Source organism: Cyprinus carpio, chromosome B15 (assembly GCF_018340385.1).
Source record: "Cyprinus carpio isolate SPL01 chromosome B15, ASM1834038v1, whole genome shotgun sequence".
In the NCBI taxonomy this organism is placed as follows: domain Eukaryota; kingdom Metazoa; phylum Chordata; class Actinopteri; order Cypriniformes; family Cyprinidae; genus Cyprinus; species Cyprinus carpio.
Window position 1 is genome coordinate 15,179,498 of NC_056611.1, and position 15,798 is coordinate 15,195,295.

The following is a 15,798-nucleotide window of genomic DNA, read 5'->3' on the forward strand; positions in this document are numbered from 1 at the left end:
TTTTATTCACTTACGAGTGGTTTGCGCTCCAGCAGATAAGAAAAAAAAAACAGTGCTCTGTACCACAAAAGTTTATTTAACATCATGGCCGATTTTTTTTTGAAATTTTGATGTATTTAATTATTGGTGTTTATTTTGATTGAATTTTAGTTCTTTTAGATAACTTTTTTTTCTTATGATTTTAATATTTTTTTTCGTTTTTTTTTTTTTATTATTTTCCTTTTAATGGGAAAAAAATGCCCCAAGGTTAAATACTTTAGGAATTATGTAACATTTTTATTAAAAGACATGCATCAGGTCTGAGGACAGGAAAAGGACAGTCAAACATGAAAGCAGTGATGGTCTATAGCTTCAGCTTCTCTTAGTTACATGGTTCATGAGGATTTTCGTAGTTAATTGGAATGTAAAAGATGGTGGTGTTCTTTGGACAGGGATGTCCTGTGCTGTTAAACCACGCTAACAGATCAAACTTTTGCTCTTGTTCTTGTTTGGGGCATCCAAGGGTTTGGTTCCTGAAGAGATGGATCTTCAGCTGGATCCACGCTTCACGACCCTAAAAATGAGGAAAGAACATTTATGCCTTTTGTTTAAATTTGATTGTAATGTATTTCTCATAATTTATTAATGTTATTAAACCTGTGTATTAGTAGAGATTTTACAGTCCTAATTTATCTGAGTAGGCCTATATTTCCGTTATAATTAAGTTTTTGCTTCCCATATGAAAGAAACTCTCGAGAATGTTAAATTTATACAATATTTAACAGCTGAATCATAACTCGTCTTCTGAACTATTAATTAAAAGAACTGACTTATAAGATGCATTTATTTTATGATTCTGGTTACACTTTTATCTCTATTCATTATTTGTTCGTGAATCAGTCCACACGCGCTGTTTTTGCGTGACGCCCACGAAGACGTGTCTCTAATCACAAAAAAAAGGCTAATTCATATTCTTTTTGTTTGGTTGTTTGTGATTTATTCTACTAAGGCTAGGAAAGCTACCCTAGCAATGTACAAATGTGTTTTTAGGCCTAAACCTCGGGATTTCGGGATAGTTCAGTTGAGGATCTCTATAAAACTGTATTTCTTGATATTCTCGACTTTAACATTGAATTCTCTCACCTCGTTGTCCGTCACACATTGCAAATCATAGTTTTGTCCCAGCAGCGGGGTCAGAACTTCACGTATGTCGTCATGCTGCAGATCACATCATTTAAAGACTGATGAAGTGTTGTTTTTCAAATGTATGAGATCCAACACATTATGATACATAGTGTTTCTTATAAAATTTAATTGTATGATGAGTAGTGTTGGTTTTTGATTCCAGAGCTTTCCAAGATGCTACAAAAAATGAAATGGGGGGGAAACAGATGAGCTCATGGTAAGACAATATCATGGTACAGTATATGTGCTAATAACACCAGCTTATCAATGTCAAAGAGTTTCTGGATCTTGACTGCGGCCTGGAAATAGACAAGCTCTCCTCACAGCCTCTACTCCTCCCTCCTGCCAAACCAAACCAAATCAAATCAATCAATACTCGATACTTAAAAATGCTCTTTTTTTGCATTTTGTTCTACATACACTTTCTCATGATGAGTGGCCTTTGTCAATTATGTATACGACGTGTAAACTTTTCCGGATACCTGCTGGAATTCGATTTCACTTGCAAATTTTCACTAGGCAACAATACAAGTGACCACCTTTACTACAGAAACTTACTGTGGAAATATTCATATTATTGTGCTTCAGGTGGCGAGACATTAAATCACAAAAGGTCCTAGTTTGTGTTTACCAGAAGAAGAAGAAGTGTTTTCCTTTTATTAATGATGGCCACAGCTGAGTGAGTTCATGCTCAATTTCCTGAACATAAACATGATGTTAAATTTTATATTAACCGCAATTTTGCAAATGGTTTTGTTGTTAATACCCTGTGAGAGGACAGGAAAAAAGAAGACTGACAGTTGCTCTATATATGATTTCAGACAGATTGCAATAGTCTTGTGTAAAGTTTACTAGCACTGGTGTAATATGTAATATATCGTCGCTGTCCGATGAAAACCACGTATGTCCATTTTGCCGATTTTGAGATTTTTCGACGGATTGAATGTCCAGGTTCATTTCCGTATACAGTATGCTTCACATATCTAAATGGCCAATGAAAAGTTGTGAAATCATATCATCTGATTTTCACGTATATCTATTTGGTGTCAAAGCTGTCAATCACGCCGCGTATCTCCCGCCCTGTGGAAGCATCTCGCCGGTCTCGCGAAGTTTCATCGAAGCTCAGCACTGGATAGCCGAATAACACTGTGAGGTAAAGTATCAGCAAACGTTTGTTTTTGACAGCTGTTCTCAAGTTTATTATATATTTAATAAACTAAGACGTAGGCTATTTAATAAACTGAGCGTATTCATCTGTCAATATGAAACGCGACTTGGCCATTCTAATTAATGATCGGAAGAACGCGTATCGACCACTGTTACTGTAAAATATGCACGTATGTCCATTTAAACTCAATTTTGGTCAAATGTGGATTATATCATTACACTGGCAAGAATATGGTTACATGTAAAGATGCCGTACCAAGTATGACAACGCTACATTCAACTGCTTTTGAAATACGGTGTTTTTTTCACTTCCTGAAAAGTAACCGTTTTGGACATACGTGAGTTTCATCGGGCAGCGACGATATGAAGACATACTATACAGAAACTCCCAGGCCACTGAAGAGTGAGATACATGAAAATGAGCAGTTGTACTTTTTCATTCTATTTGCTGTACCTTTCTCTTTTTCAAATTCTGTGCAGCCCTGCATTTCTGTTTAATTACATTCTTTTATTGTCTATTTAACTGCAGTATTTAAAGGAATAGTTCAACCAGAATGAAAGATCTGGAGGAATTTAGCATTCAATCACTTCTCACAGAACAGCTGTAAACCATTATGTTAGTGGATTTTGATGTGAGAGAACAACGGGAAGGATTTAGGAGGAAGCATTATTATGGATTATAGACTGGTATTTTGTTCGGAAGCGACAGTTTAAAAAGCTAAAATGTCTTAATGATAGATTTGTTTATTATGAACATGCAGCTTTTCACGTCACAAGATTATAATTGATGGAGTCGTGTTGATTCCTGTGATGTTTTAATCAGCTGTTTGGACTCTCATTCTGACAGCACCCATTCACTGCAGAGGATTCATTGGTGAGCAAGTGTTAATGCTAAAATGGAAGGCTAAATTTATCCAAATCTGTTCCAATGAAAAAAAAAAAGGATCATCCACATCTTAGATGGCCCGAGGGTGAGTATAAACAGGTTTGGGCAAAGATACATCAAAATGTATTTTAAAATAAAATACCAAATGCCTTCGTTTTAAGTGTATCAAAATAAATTACAAAATACAGCAGCCACAGCATGTATCAAAATAAAGTACTGTATCTTTGTATTTTAAAAATACTAAAAAAATACTTTTCCAAGGGATCATGAAATTTCTTTGCAAACCTTCAATCTATTGGCATATTTGATCATTCCATTCACCATTAAAATGACAGTAAAATCAAGTAAACAATGTTTGATAGCAACAGCTTTTCTCTGCCCAAGTCATGCAATAAATCTGACACATGCAACCAGTTAACAGATCAAATATTCACATATCCCTGTGATCTCCCAGATGAAGGTTAGTTTTAAAGTAACCAACAGTTTAATGTTTAACAGTTTGTGAATGACTCATAATTGTATCCTAATTAAGTTACTTGGTGTTTGGTAACGAAGGGCCTACTTTGCATCAGCAACACTGATTTTATGACAAACAATGATTGCAAACTGAGCAAAGTGATGGCACCTGAATTCATAGCAACACGTTTCTAACCATTTAATCATTTGAATGTTAATCATAAATATTATAATATATTATGTGTCAGGTATGCAATGGTATGCGAAATCATGATCCTACTTAACAGCTACTTCAATTAGGGTACAATGTTCAGCAATCAAACATTTATTTATCAATCATTGGACACCTATTTGGAAGTTGAAAAATATTTTAGCTTTTCAACAATTATTAAATGATCAATATGTTTTGTTTTTAAATGTAGCCAGAAACGTAATCAGAAAGTAGCAACAGAACTTGTCAAGGAGTATTAACCCAACTCCAACCCCTGAATCTACTGAGAGCCATAGAAGTATAGTGGACACATACACATTACAGTTTTTTTCAATTGTTTACATGCAATTTTGAAAACCGGGTTCTTTTTTTCAAAATAAAATCACAGTTATCCAAACACCACACTCAATTTGCAGTATTCCTAGATTGATTGCAAAATGACACACTTCAGTCAAAACATATACACATTTGTGAAAATGCTATTAGTTTTCATTTAACCAACACAGTCCTCAATGATCAGACACTATTGCAGCCAGTTTCACACTGCTGTGATAAATAAAAAACACATTTGTAAAAAAAACTAATTTTAGGAAATAGCATGTGCTAGATTTTTGGCCAGACATTGTTACGTAAGGGATAATTTAGATGAAAAAAAATTGTGACAAACCCACAACATTCTTCATGATTAGTTTGAGATATAGGGAGAATGTACACAAATAGGCCTACTATAAACCTACCAAGCACTGCACAACACTGATGCTGCAGACTGAATATTTCAAGTATTTATTTCAATACTTACAGTATTTCTTACCATAATCAGTTACAGTAATCAACCAACAATAATATCAATTACTGTAAACAAATAAAATCTATAGACAAATAAAAATTACTGCATGAATAACAGTACATACACATTGACTCTGAAGAAAATAATACTGTAAAAGCAACAAGAATACTGTAACCATTCATCATCTCTCCGTCTGGCTGAATCAGGCCATAAGATTTCATCCACATCACAGGCTGTGTCTTCATTGGCAAGGCACCTTTGGAAGAATCGCCTCGTGTGACGAATCCACCCCTGCACAGAAGCTGCTTCGATATGATCACAGGCCTGCTCCATGGCCTGAATGAGGGGCAAATGGTCATAAGGCCGCAGGTCATATACCTTCCACTGCCACGCTGAAAAAAATTCTTCTATAGGATTCAGGAAGGGGGAGTATGGGGGAAGGTATAAAACTTCAAAATCAGGGTGATCATGGAACCAGTTCTGGACCAGAGCAACCCGATGAAATGAGACATTGTCCCAAACGACAATGTAATGCATCTGGTCCACTTGGTTTAATGCTGTGACAATCTCATGCAATCTGTCAAGAAATGGAAGTATTAGATTTCCATTATAGGGTCCCAGATTTGCATGGTGGTGGAGGACCCTATTTTGTGTAATAGCAGCGCAAAGGGTGATGTTATCCCCTCGCTGCCCTGGCACATTGGTGATTGCCCTGTATCCAATTACATTTCTCACTCTTCTTGTTTTCACAAGGTTAAATCCAGCCTCATCCACATATATAAATTCATGTTGAATTTCTGCAGCATCCATTTGCAGGACTCTCTGAAACACAGTAAAAGACAATAGGATGCTATTCAGTAGCTATTGCACAGTAATTTTTTGTGCCAGAACATTATGAGTAGTGCACAATACCACACCATAGTAAGATGAACAATACATACCTCCACATACTCATTGCACAGATGTTTCACTCTCTCTGAATTTCTGTCAAATGGTACCTGATACAGTTGCTTCATGTATATTTGATTTTTCTTGAGGATTCGACCTAATGTCGACAGAGAGACTCGTTGGATGTTATTGAAAATATTGTCATCATTGATGATACTGGCTTGGATTTCTCGTAGCCTGATACAATTATTGGCCAAAACCATGTTCACAATGGCGGCCTCTTGTGCACGAGTGAACATACCTTGGTGTCCTCGACCCTCAATCCTATGTAAAAAAAAAAAATATATATATATATAAAAAATACACATGCAGCCTACTGTCAAATGTCACAGTAAACAATATTGATGATAAGTACAGCAAGCTTCAGTTTCAATGTACTGTGTGGTTAGCTTACCTGTTTTCTCGATGAAATGTCCGAATTACTGACGCAACAGTATTTCTGCTGAGATTTGGTTGAACTCTTTGTCCAGCTTCCATCAGTGTCAGTCCATGGTTGATAACATGGTCAGTAAGTGTTGCATGGATTTCTTGAGTCAAATTTGGTCCTTGTCTTCTTTGTTCAGGTTCTATCAACTCTTCAAGTCCTTCTCTACCTCTTCCTCTATCTCCTTCTTCTCCTCTTCCTCTACCTGGGCCTCCTCCTCTACCTCCTTCTCCTCTTCCTCTACCTGGGCCTCTCCTCTTTGAGCTCTCCCTCTCATTCTCACTCTTCTTCTTCTTCTTCTTCTAGCTCCTTCCATTTTTTTGTTGAAGACAGGTGAACTCACCTGCTGCCTTTTATAGCACACCTGAGTGCTGCGTTTTCAAATTAGCACATGTGTGCTTCCACACCTGGTGGATGTGATTATCCAGTTCGAACATTAGTGTGGTCATTGGCAATCCTTGTCAGTGGCTTTGTAATGACAAGGAAGTAACCTCACAATCCTTATCTGTGTCTAAGGTGTGACAATGTGTGTAGAGTTTTACAAATCACTGTGTGTAATGTTTTGCAAAAAGGGTGAAGCAGACATTGTGTGTAATGTTGTGCAAATCTGTGGAGGTGTTTTGCTCATTGGAGTAGAATTGTGCAAATTGTGTGGAAATTTTTATTTTGGTGTGTAAACAATCGTAAAAAAACGTAATAGTGTAGTAAGAACATTTACTTAAAGGGGTCATATGATGCGTAATTCTGAGTATGGGTCACCATACTTGGCTGAATGTCACGTCCTGTAAAGTTGCAAAGACTAAAATCTCAAATCCAAAGAGATATTCTTTATAAAAGTTATTACTTGTTCACGCCCCCCTGAAATGGCTCATTCTAACATGCCCCCACATCTTTACGTCACAATGTGGTAAGATTTGCATAACGGCGCCCAAATGTTCACGCAAAGAAAGAAGGCGTAACTTTAATTCTCGCTGTTGCCGCCGCTGCTATGTTGTGGAGATGCTGTGTGTTTCGTTGTGAAAGCGAAACTACTTTGTTTGGCCTTCCAAAAGAGGACACGACTAGAAATCAGTGGTTAAGTTGTATTTCAAGACTGTTTCAGAACAATCCAACCTAAATATTCAGATGTGTGCAGCACATTTTATGGAGGATGAGTTTTGTTTGCTGAACCAGTAGCAATGCGTCTGTGGCACAATGGCTGTTTCTATAAAGTTGGGCAGTTCAAACTTTGCAAGGACAGTCTGGCGCTTCTGACTCACAGACTGTAAGTAAGTTTTTTATATTTAAATAATTTGCCAATGATGATTCAAACATGAGTTTTTAGCAGTAGAGTAGGCTTGTTTTTTGCTGTTTCTCAGATCAAAAATGCAGACATGGTTTTATGCTTACGCAGTGTGATACGCAACACGGTGCATAAAAAGACAGTATAAGTCATTATAATCAGTATTATGTCCCCACTGGATACAACAAATTGCTCGTTTGTAATGGGTTTTATTGTTTTTGTCTTGTCTAGTGATGTCCAGATCACAAATGAATCTTTGAAAATCGTGCAGTCTGAACTCGGCTTCATGCTGCTGGCCTGGGAGATGGAATAGTATGTTAAGGGGCGTAACATTTCCATCACACGCTTGAGGCATTCGGCCAATAACAACTCACTGGAAAGGTGGCCAATCAGAGCACACCTCGTTTTTCAGAATGATGAACTTTGTAAAAATCAATGCGTTTCAGAAAGGCGGAACATAGAGGAGAAACAATTATGTACATTATATGGAAAACAATGTGTTTTTTTATTTTTAGTAAAATACTGTAAAATACTTTGTAAGAAGTCTACATGATGACATCATAAAAGAGCGGCCTCTGATTTGTGCCTACGCAACAGGCTAGTTTGCCCTGACTTATTGAGATCAGAACAGAAAATTGATGCATATGGAAGAAGGTGGCCAAAGAAACGTGCAGGCTGCCAGCTTTCCATCAATTTCTTTGCATAAATTGCTACAATCTTTAACAGTTCATGTAAGTTTTGGTGTTCATTTTAGTAGCCTTTGCTAGTAGTTTACCAATTTACATAATGTTCTTGAAAACTGTTATACCGAGCAGCAGCCCCACAATTAACGTTAGCTTGCTACTTTCAGCCTATGTTAAGTTTGTCGGTTGTGCATGAAAAAAATTATAATATAGCTTTTCAGTGTTCTACAACAGCATATTTTAATGCCACAATGTTGGTGTAATGATCTAAACTCACGTGGAGCAGCAGCTTTTACTGTGAGCCGCTCTGAGAAACTTGTTGTGCTTAAAGGCATCAGTAGCTTAAGAGACCTCTGCAATGTAGTCCACAGGCTGCACACACTCATTCAGTACACTCACTCACACACACACACACACACACACACACACACACACACACACACACACACAAACTTACTTTCTTACCCACATTCACACATGAGTTTCAAATGTTTTGGAATACCTGCTCTGTAGTATTTTCTTTTGGATTATAAAGGGGTCATATGATGTTGCTAAAAAGAACATTATTTTGTGTATTTGGTGTAATGTAATGTGTTTATGTGGTTTAAGGTTAAAAAAACACATTATTTTCCATATAATGTACATTACTGTTTCTCCTCTATCTTCCGCCTCGCTGAAACGCATCGATTTTTACAAAGCTCATCGTTCTGAAAAGCGAGGTGTGCTCTGATTGGCCAGTTATCCAGCTCGCTGTGATTGGCCGAATGCCTCAAGTGTGTGATGGAAATGTTACGCCCCTTACCATACTATGCCGTCTCCCAGGCCAGCAGCACGAGACTCAATCCAGCTGCTCTGCTCGTGCACATCCCATCATCGGTTCTCTTTTAGCAGTTCAGTCAATGTAAGTGAATAAATCAGGGATATTCATTTATTTCGAGTCAAAGGGAATGTAAGGCATGTTTATAAACCGAATAACTTAAGTAATTTGTGGTTTAGTGCGTACTGGAGATGCAAACTGTTTCACATGATTCGGACATCACTAGATAAGACAAAAACAATAAAACCCATTACAAACGAGCCATTTGTTGCATCCAGTGGGGACATAATACTGATTGTAATGACTTATACTGTCTTTTTACGCATTGTGTTGCGTATCGCGCCGCCTAAACATAAAACCATGTCTGCATTTGTGATCTGAGAAACAACAAAAAACAAGCCTACTCTACTGCTGAAAACTCGCAAATTATTTAAATATAAATAACGTACTTACAGGCTGTGAGTCAGAAGCACCAGACTGTCCTTGCAAAGTTTGAACTGCCCAGCTTTATAGAAACAGCCATTGTGCCACAGACGTATTGCTACTGGTTCAGGAAACAGTCCTCATCCTCCATAAAATGTGCTGCACACATCTGAATATTTAGGTTGGATTGTTCTGAAACAGTCTTGAAATACAACTTAACCACTGATTTCTAGTCGTGTCCTCTTTTGGAAGGACAAACAAAGTAGTTTCGCTTTCACAAGGAAACACACAGTGACTCCACAATATAGCAGCGGCGGCAACAGCAAGAATCAAAGTTCAACTTCTTTCTTTGCGTGAACATTTGGGCGGCATAGAGATGTGGGGGCGTGTTAGAATGAGCCATTTTAGGGGGGCGTGGACAAGTCATAACTTTTATAAAGAATATCTCTTTAGACTTTAGTCTTTGTAACTTTACAGATCTTCTTTATGCACCAAGAGCTTGTAACACTCCAAAGAGAAAGGAAAACTTGAAATCGCATCATATGACCCCTTTAAGTAAATGTTCTTACTACACTATTAATGTGTATGTGTCCACTATACTTCTATGGCTCTCAGTAGATTCAGGGGTTGGAGTTGGGTTAATACTCCTTGACAAGTTCTGTTTCTACTTTCTGATTACGTTTCTGGCTACATTTAAAAACAAAACATATTGATCATTTAATAATTGTTGAAAAGCTAAAATATTTTTCAACTTCCAAATAGGTGTCCAATGATTGATAAATAAATGTTTGATTGCTGAACATTGTACCCTAATTGAAGTAGCTGTTAAGTAGGATCATGATTTCGCATACCATTGCATACCTGACACATAATATATATATAATATTTTATGATTAACATTCAAATGATTAAATGGTTAGAAACGTGTTGCTATGAATTCAGGTGCCATCACACTTTGCTCAGTTTGCAATCATTGTTTGTCATAAAATCAGTGTTGCTGATGCAAAGTAGGCCCTTCGTTACCAAACACCAAGTAACTTAATTAGGATACAATTATGAGTCATTCACAAACTGTTAAACATTAAACTGTTGGTTACTTTAAAACTAACCTTCATCTGGGAGATCACAGGGATATGTGAATATTTGATCTGTTAACTGGTTGCATGTGTCAGATTTATTGCATGACTTGGGCAGAGAAAAGCTGTTGCTATCAAACATTATTTACATGATTTTACTGTCATTTTAATGGTGAATGGAATGATCAAATATGCCAATAGATTGAAGGTTTGTGAAGAAATTTCATGCTCCCTTGTAAATTTGTTTTTTAGTATTTTTAAAATACAAAGATACAGTAGTTTATTTTAATGCATGCTGTGGCTGCTGTATTTTGTAATTTATTATGATACACTTAAAATTAAGGCATTTGGTATTGTATTTCAAAATACATTTTGATGTATCATTGCCCAAACTTGTGTGTGTGTATGTGTGTGTGTGTGTGTGTTTGTGTGTGTGTGTGTGTGTGTGTGTGTGTGTGTGTGTGTGTGTGTGTGTGTGTGTGTGTGTGTGTGTGTGTGTGTGTGTGTGTGTGTGTGTGCGTGCGTGTTTTTGTGACATATCAGGGCACAACTTTGTATAATGACATGGGTATGACACAGGTATTAAAAGGAGAGGGTGACTTATGAGGACATAACCCATGTCCCCATTTTTCAAAGCGCTTATAAACCATACAGAATAAGTTTTTTTGAGAAAGTAAAAATGCACAAAGTTTCCTGTAAGGTGTAGGGTTGGTTTAGGGCGACAGAATATACAGTTTGTACAGTATAAAAACCACTATGCCTATGGAATGTCCCCGCTTTTCACAAAAACAAACGTGTGTGTGTGTGTGTGTGTGTGTGTGTGTGTGTGTGAGGGAGTGTATTGAATGAGTGTGTGCAGCCTGTGGACTACATTGCAGAGGTTTCTTTAGCTATTAATTAAAGAATATTTGAATGACTGTGTCTTACTGCTTCGTGACAGTCCCAGAACAGTGTCCATCATCTTTCGTGAGGACCCAACCAGTGACCAGAGCAGCAGTGCAAGCCTAGAGGATGTGCTTATCTGAATCAACACAGCACAATACAGTTAAGGCAAAATCTATGAATTCTAAACAACTGCAGTATGACTTCAGAAATTAGGTTCTATATAGCTCTTGTAAATGTGTGTGTGTATATATATATATATATATATATATATATATATATATATATATATATATATATATATATATATATATATATATATAAAACTAGAATTATATAAATAACTACCATAGCTCATGTTGATCCTGGAGTTCTGAGCTCCAGTGACAGAGTGTCAGCATCAGTTTCCTTTCCCCTGGTCTAATGCAGAAGCGAAACATAGTGAATCTTTTATGTTTGCATGCCTAAGAAAATAGGAAGTGATACTGCCATGAATTATGATTAGAAAGAGACTGGGGAGAATGTGAGAATCACCTGTGCAGTCTTAACTGTGGCAATTGAAAAATGCAAGATTTAAATGATAATACAGTACCCTTTAATGACATAGTTTTAGATCCATATATGAAAAAAAGAGGAAAAAAAGGCAAAGTTCTGTAACCCACATAAGGGTGAACAGGCTGAAATGACTCCTTTCTTTTAACCAAAATAAACAAAAAAAAACACAGTGGAATGTTACACAACGTGTTACTTCACAAAGCAAAATGTCACTTAAAATTGCCTTTGAAAGATGTGTACCAATCAAATGCTAATGTTTATAGGAAACATTTTAATAAAAGGATTTAATAAAAATGTAATAAAAATTAAATATTTTATTTTTGAAGGTTTGTATAAATTAAGTTTGAAAGTTGTCAAATTAAATTAAACGCTTGTTTATCTGATGTGTTATTTACTTCAATATTTTATTTTTCATTTTATTTTTAACTTAATTCTATTTTTATTTTTGAAGGTTTGGTATGTGAAGTTGCAAAATAAGCTAGTTGTGGAAAAGTCAAAATTGTTAATTCCAAACGAAATCATGACTGTGTTAATATTTTAAGAAAAGTTTATCTGTTGTAGAAATGATGGCCCACATTCTTGAGAATGTCAGATTTTGGGACAGTAATGAATTGTGTTGATATTAAATAATCTTTAACTTTAGGTGTAAACAGTGTAGGACAGGCTCTATTCATGACAAATAGTTTAAGACATTTTAAGGTATTATGCTTCAATGAAAAACTTGAATAATTGTTAATGCTTTGAAGTTGTTTGAGTCATTTTGAGGCTTTGTTGTTCAGTGTGATACTTATTATAATGTGTTCCTGGCTCTGGTTCAAAAGCTCGGCAATATGTGTGTGTCCTTGTAAGGGCCCCGACTAGACAAGAATCAACAAGCTCAACAGAGAGCAGCGTCGGACATGAGGCATTTACTGGTAAATCCACTGCTGTTCTTCTTTATTCTGCCATAGTCTGTGCCATAACAGCTGTAGATGTGTTATCAGGAAGAATCTACTCCTAAAATATTTGTGAAACAGGAACTATGCCACACAACGGTACCCTGTTGTACTGCAAACATTGCTTGGGAATGCTGGTTTTTAGATGGTAATCTTGTATATTTGATGTGAACAGATTTCGAATTTGTTTGATAACACTGATAGCTGCTGTGGCTTTTGAATGACTGGCTGCCTTAATGACCTCTAAAGAAAACACTCATCATTCAACAGTCATCTGGTACTGAAACTCATACGAGCATACAAATCTTTGTTTTTGTCCTTTTATTCTTTTATTGTCTTTTTGATTGTGCAAACAAATCTGTTTTAAAAAACCTAATCATTTCACTTTTGTGTATTACTCAGTCAGATATTTGGTTGTAGGCTTCTTGAGTTGAATGTGTTTTTTATTTTGTTTTGACACAAGTGTTTGTTAAATGGACACTGAGGAGGTCATGTCACCATTAGCCTCTCCACATTTAGCATGTCTGCATGCACAAACACACACACACACACACACACACACGCTGGTGGACAGTAAAGTAAAAGGGGCGGGATGTTCTTAGCCCAACCCACCAGTGTGTATTACGATCTGATTGGTTTGCTCCAGGTGCTGGTGAGCAGCAACTGTCTAAAAGCACAACTCATTTCTGCTCCACATGAGCTGGGTTGACCTTCAGAACCATAAAGTGTTACATTCCTTTCACATGTTTTGTTCTACTTAACGTACTTGAAATATAGCAAAGATATTCAAAATATTTAGGTGTGGAGTTACAGAGTCTTCTGTTTGGGGTCTGTGAGTCCCCAAAATATAACGTACTTAACCCTGACTTAGGTTAATATTTCATTAATTTTCATAATCTAACAAGAAATACAAACAAAACAGACTTTAATGTAAAAAGTTAATGGTAAAAGCAATGGAATCTATGTGCAACAGGCATGTTACCATGTTTAAGAAACTACAAACATGTTGCTAATATGTTTTAGCACATCACCAGCATTTTTTGCTGCTACCATGTTTTAACGTGATTCTAGCATGTTTTAGTATTTTGTTAACATGCTGCTACCATGTTTTAGGCTACCATTTTAGGTGCTGCTAACATATTTTTGCATGGAACTAACATGTTTTAGCATATTTGCTATTGTTTGTTTATAGAATGAATGTCTAATTGACATGACTGAACATCACTGATTGATGTTTTGTTTATTTGAGTGTGTTTCACTGATTGTGTTTAAGTATTTCAGATAATTAGTATGGCAAATGAAAAACAAGGTGCCTGACAGACAGAAGGTTTTCCTGGTAAGAAGAATACACGCTCAAACCATAAAATGTATTAATGTTTAGATGACATGTGAACTGTGCTCTGAGTTACATTTGCACATTTCAGAGGTCAAATATCATTTATCATTCAGCATTTACTTACTTGATAATCTTTATTTAAAACTTTTACAAATTATTATTATTATTATTATTTTTACAGTGTGTATGACAGACTGTTTCAGTTCTCATTGACTTCCATTGTATGTACGAAACTGGTTACTTTAAAATAACTTAAAATATAAATATCTTCTATATGGTAATGTAAAATAAATAAGAATATATTACATATTAATTGTTCATCACTGTATAATAAATAATATACAAGAACTTTACAGGTTGTTAATAATTTAGAATAAATAACAACTAATACATATATATCATTATATAACAAATTAATCATAAATAAATCAATAAAGAACTATATTAATTATTAATGTTATTCTTTGTGTATCTAATACGAAGAAACATTTATATCTGCAAAGATTACTTTCGCACAACAAAAAGGACTTTTTAGTTGATACAACTATAAAAATTTTATGTTGCATTGTGGCCGTTCATTGCAAGATTAACATCTTTTATTTATCTACACTTACAGGAGGATAACGGTCTGCCGGTTCACATTAAAGGAGGCTCTACTGATGTCCTTCTGTACCGTTTGACCATGACCATCACATTAGCAGGTACGAAGAGAAAATAATAATAATAATTAGGTATATTATATATATATTTATATATATAATATATATTTAGGTTTCTAAAATGTACATACCAGTATTAAGAGAAGTATTCTCTCTCTTTGTGGTTCTCTTTAGGCACTGGCTTTTCCTGTTACTGGTTGCTGTTGGCATGTATGCCCAAGAGTAAAGCATAATAACTTTGATACTGCATGATGCTGTACAAATCTATTTCATTTCAAATACCTTAAACAATAAAAAAACACATATATGAAAACTACTTTCATACAGAAGTGTTTGGTCACTACACACTACACTATTTTTTTGAAAAAAGTATTTATGTACTTGTAAGAAGCACTTATGCCCACCAACATTTTAAATATCTTTACTGTCGCCTTTGATCAATTTAATGCATCCTGGCTCAATAAAAGTATTAACATCTTCCAAAATCTTACGGAGTTCAAACTTTTGAATGGTAGTGCGTCGCTTGCATTAATCAACAATTCGCTTTTGGCGCCACCTAGTGCCAACAGCGTAACAATTTATAGATTGCTCAGATGTATTCAAAACATTATTTGTGATCTAACTGCTTAATACATAACTGAATTACAAAAATTTCTTATCGAATTGGACTTGTGCCAACAATTTTTAAAACTTTGCCCCAAAAAGATACCAAACAATACTTTGATTATTGTTCAAAATTATTTAATATCATTCTTATAAAAAAATGAAAAAAGCAGTTTTTAGTGGTTTTGGTACAGCATGCGTAAGTGCAGTAAGGTGAGGTAGCCTTTCTTTTAAAATTGCATGAAGCATAGCTGCACTGAAAGAATAACACATTTTTTGAGATGTAAATGATTTAGGATAAGGATTCAGGATTTAGGATAAATTAATGTACATTAAAATATTTATGAAAAGCATCATGCAACCGAGATTTGCCAAGTGATCCGTATATTTTGCTGAAAAACTCTGAGATGAAAGTGTACACATCTAATAAAACTTCAAGCTTGGGAAATCTTATCTTGAGATTGTCACACTTCACAGAGAGGAAAAAAAAAAAAAAAAAAAAAT

General features: G+C 35.6%; 3 protein-coding genes across 3 annotated transcripts; 1 reads left to right on the forward strand and 2 right to left on the reverse strand.

The window, feature by feature from the left end:
* Positions 1-252: 252 nt before the first annotated feature.
* Positions 253-2,771, reverse strand: rnaset2l (ribonuclease T2, like). Its single transcript, XM_042740061.1, is given in 8 exon segments — positions 253-553; positions 1,123-1,199; positions 1,295-1,341; positions 1,426-1,491; positions 1,763-1,883; positions 1,886-1,931; positions 2,707-2,741; positions 2,744-2,771. Coding segments are annotated over 8 exon segments (612 nt in total). The 3' UTR covers positions 253-361.
* A 1,622-nt stretch (positions 2,772-4,393) lies between these two features.
* Positions 4,394-6,301, reverse strand: LOC122139871. The gene is made up of 4 exons (XM_042740062.1): positions 6,014-6,301; positions 5,613-5,883; positions 4,847-5,493; positions 4,394-4,430 (listed from the first exon to the last, which is right to left on the reverse strand). The coding sequence occupies exons 1-4, from the start codon at positions 6,094-6,096 to the stop codon at positions 4,394-4,396; spliced, it is 1,038 nt and encodes a 345-aa protein (XP_042595996.1). The 5' UTR covers positions 6,097-6,301.
* A 7,670-nt stretch (positions 6,302-13,971) lies between these two features.
* Positions 13,972-15,007, forward strand: LOC109103333 (cytochrome c oxidase subunit 7A2, mitochondrial). Its single transcript, XM_019116732.2, has 3 exons — positions 13,972-14,032; positions 14,649-14,733; positions 14,866-15,007. The coding sequence occupies exons 1-3, from the start codon at positions 13,994-13,996 to the stop codon at positions 14,922-14,924; spliced, it is 183 nt and encodes a 60-aa protein (XP_018972277.2). The 5' UTR covers positions 13,972-13,993; the 3' UTR covers positions 14,925-15,007.
* The last annotated feature ends 791 nt before the right edge of the window (positions 15,008-15,798 follow it).

Coding starts and splice junctions, on each gene's coding strand:
- LOC109103333 (XM_019116732.2), top strand. CDS start 13,994: ATGAAAAACAAGGTGCCTGACAGACAGAAGGTTTTCCTG. Junction 14,033..14,648: donor ACAGACAGAAGGTTTTCCTG/GTAAGAAGAATA, acceptor CTACACTTACAG/GAGGATAACGGTCTGCCGGT. Junction 14,734..14,865: donor CATGACCATCACATTAGCAG/GTACGAAGAGAA, acceptor GGTTCTCTTTAG/GCACTGGCTTTTCCTGTTAC.
- LOC122139871 (XM_042740062.1), bottom strand. CDS start 6,096: ATGGAAGCTGGACAAAGAGTTCAACCAAATCTCAGCAGAAATACTGTT. Junction 5,884..6,013: donor ACATTTCATCGAGAAAACAG/GTAAGCTAACCA, acceptor TTTTTTACATAG/GATTGAGGGTCGAGGACACC. Junction 4,431..4,846: donor AGACGGAGAGATGATGAATG/GTTACAGTATTC, acceptor TATTTATCACAG/CAGTGTGAAACTGGCTGCAA.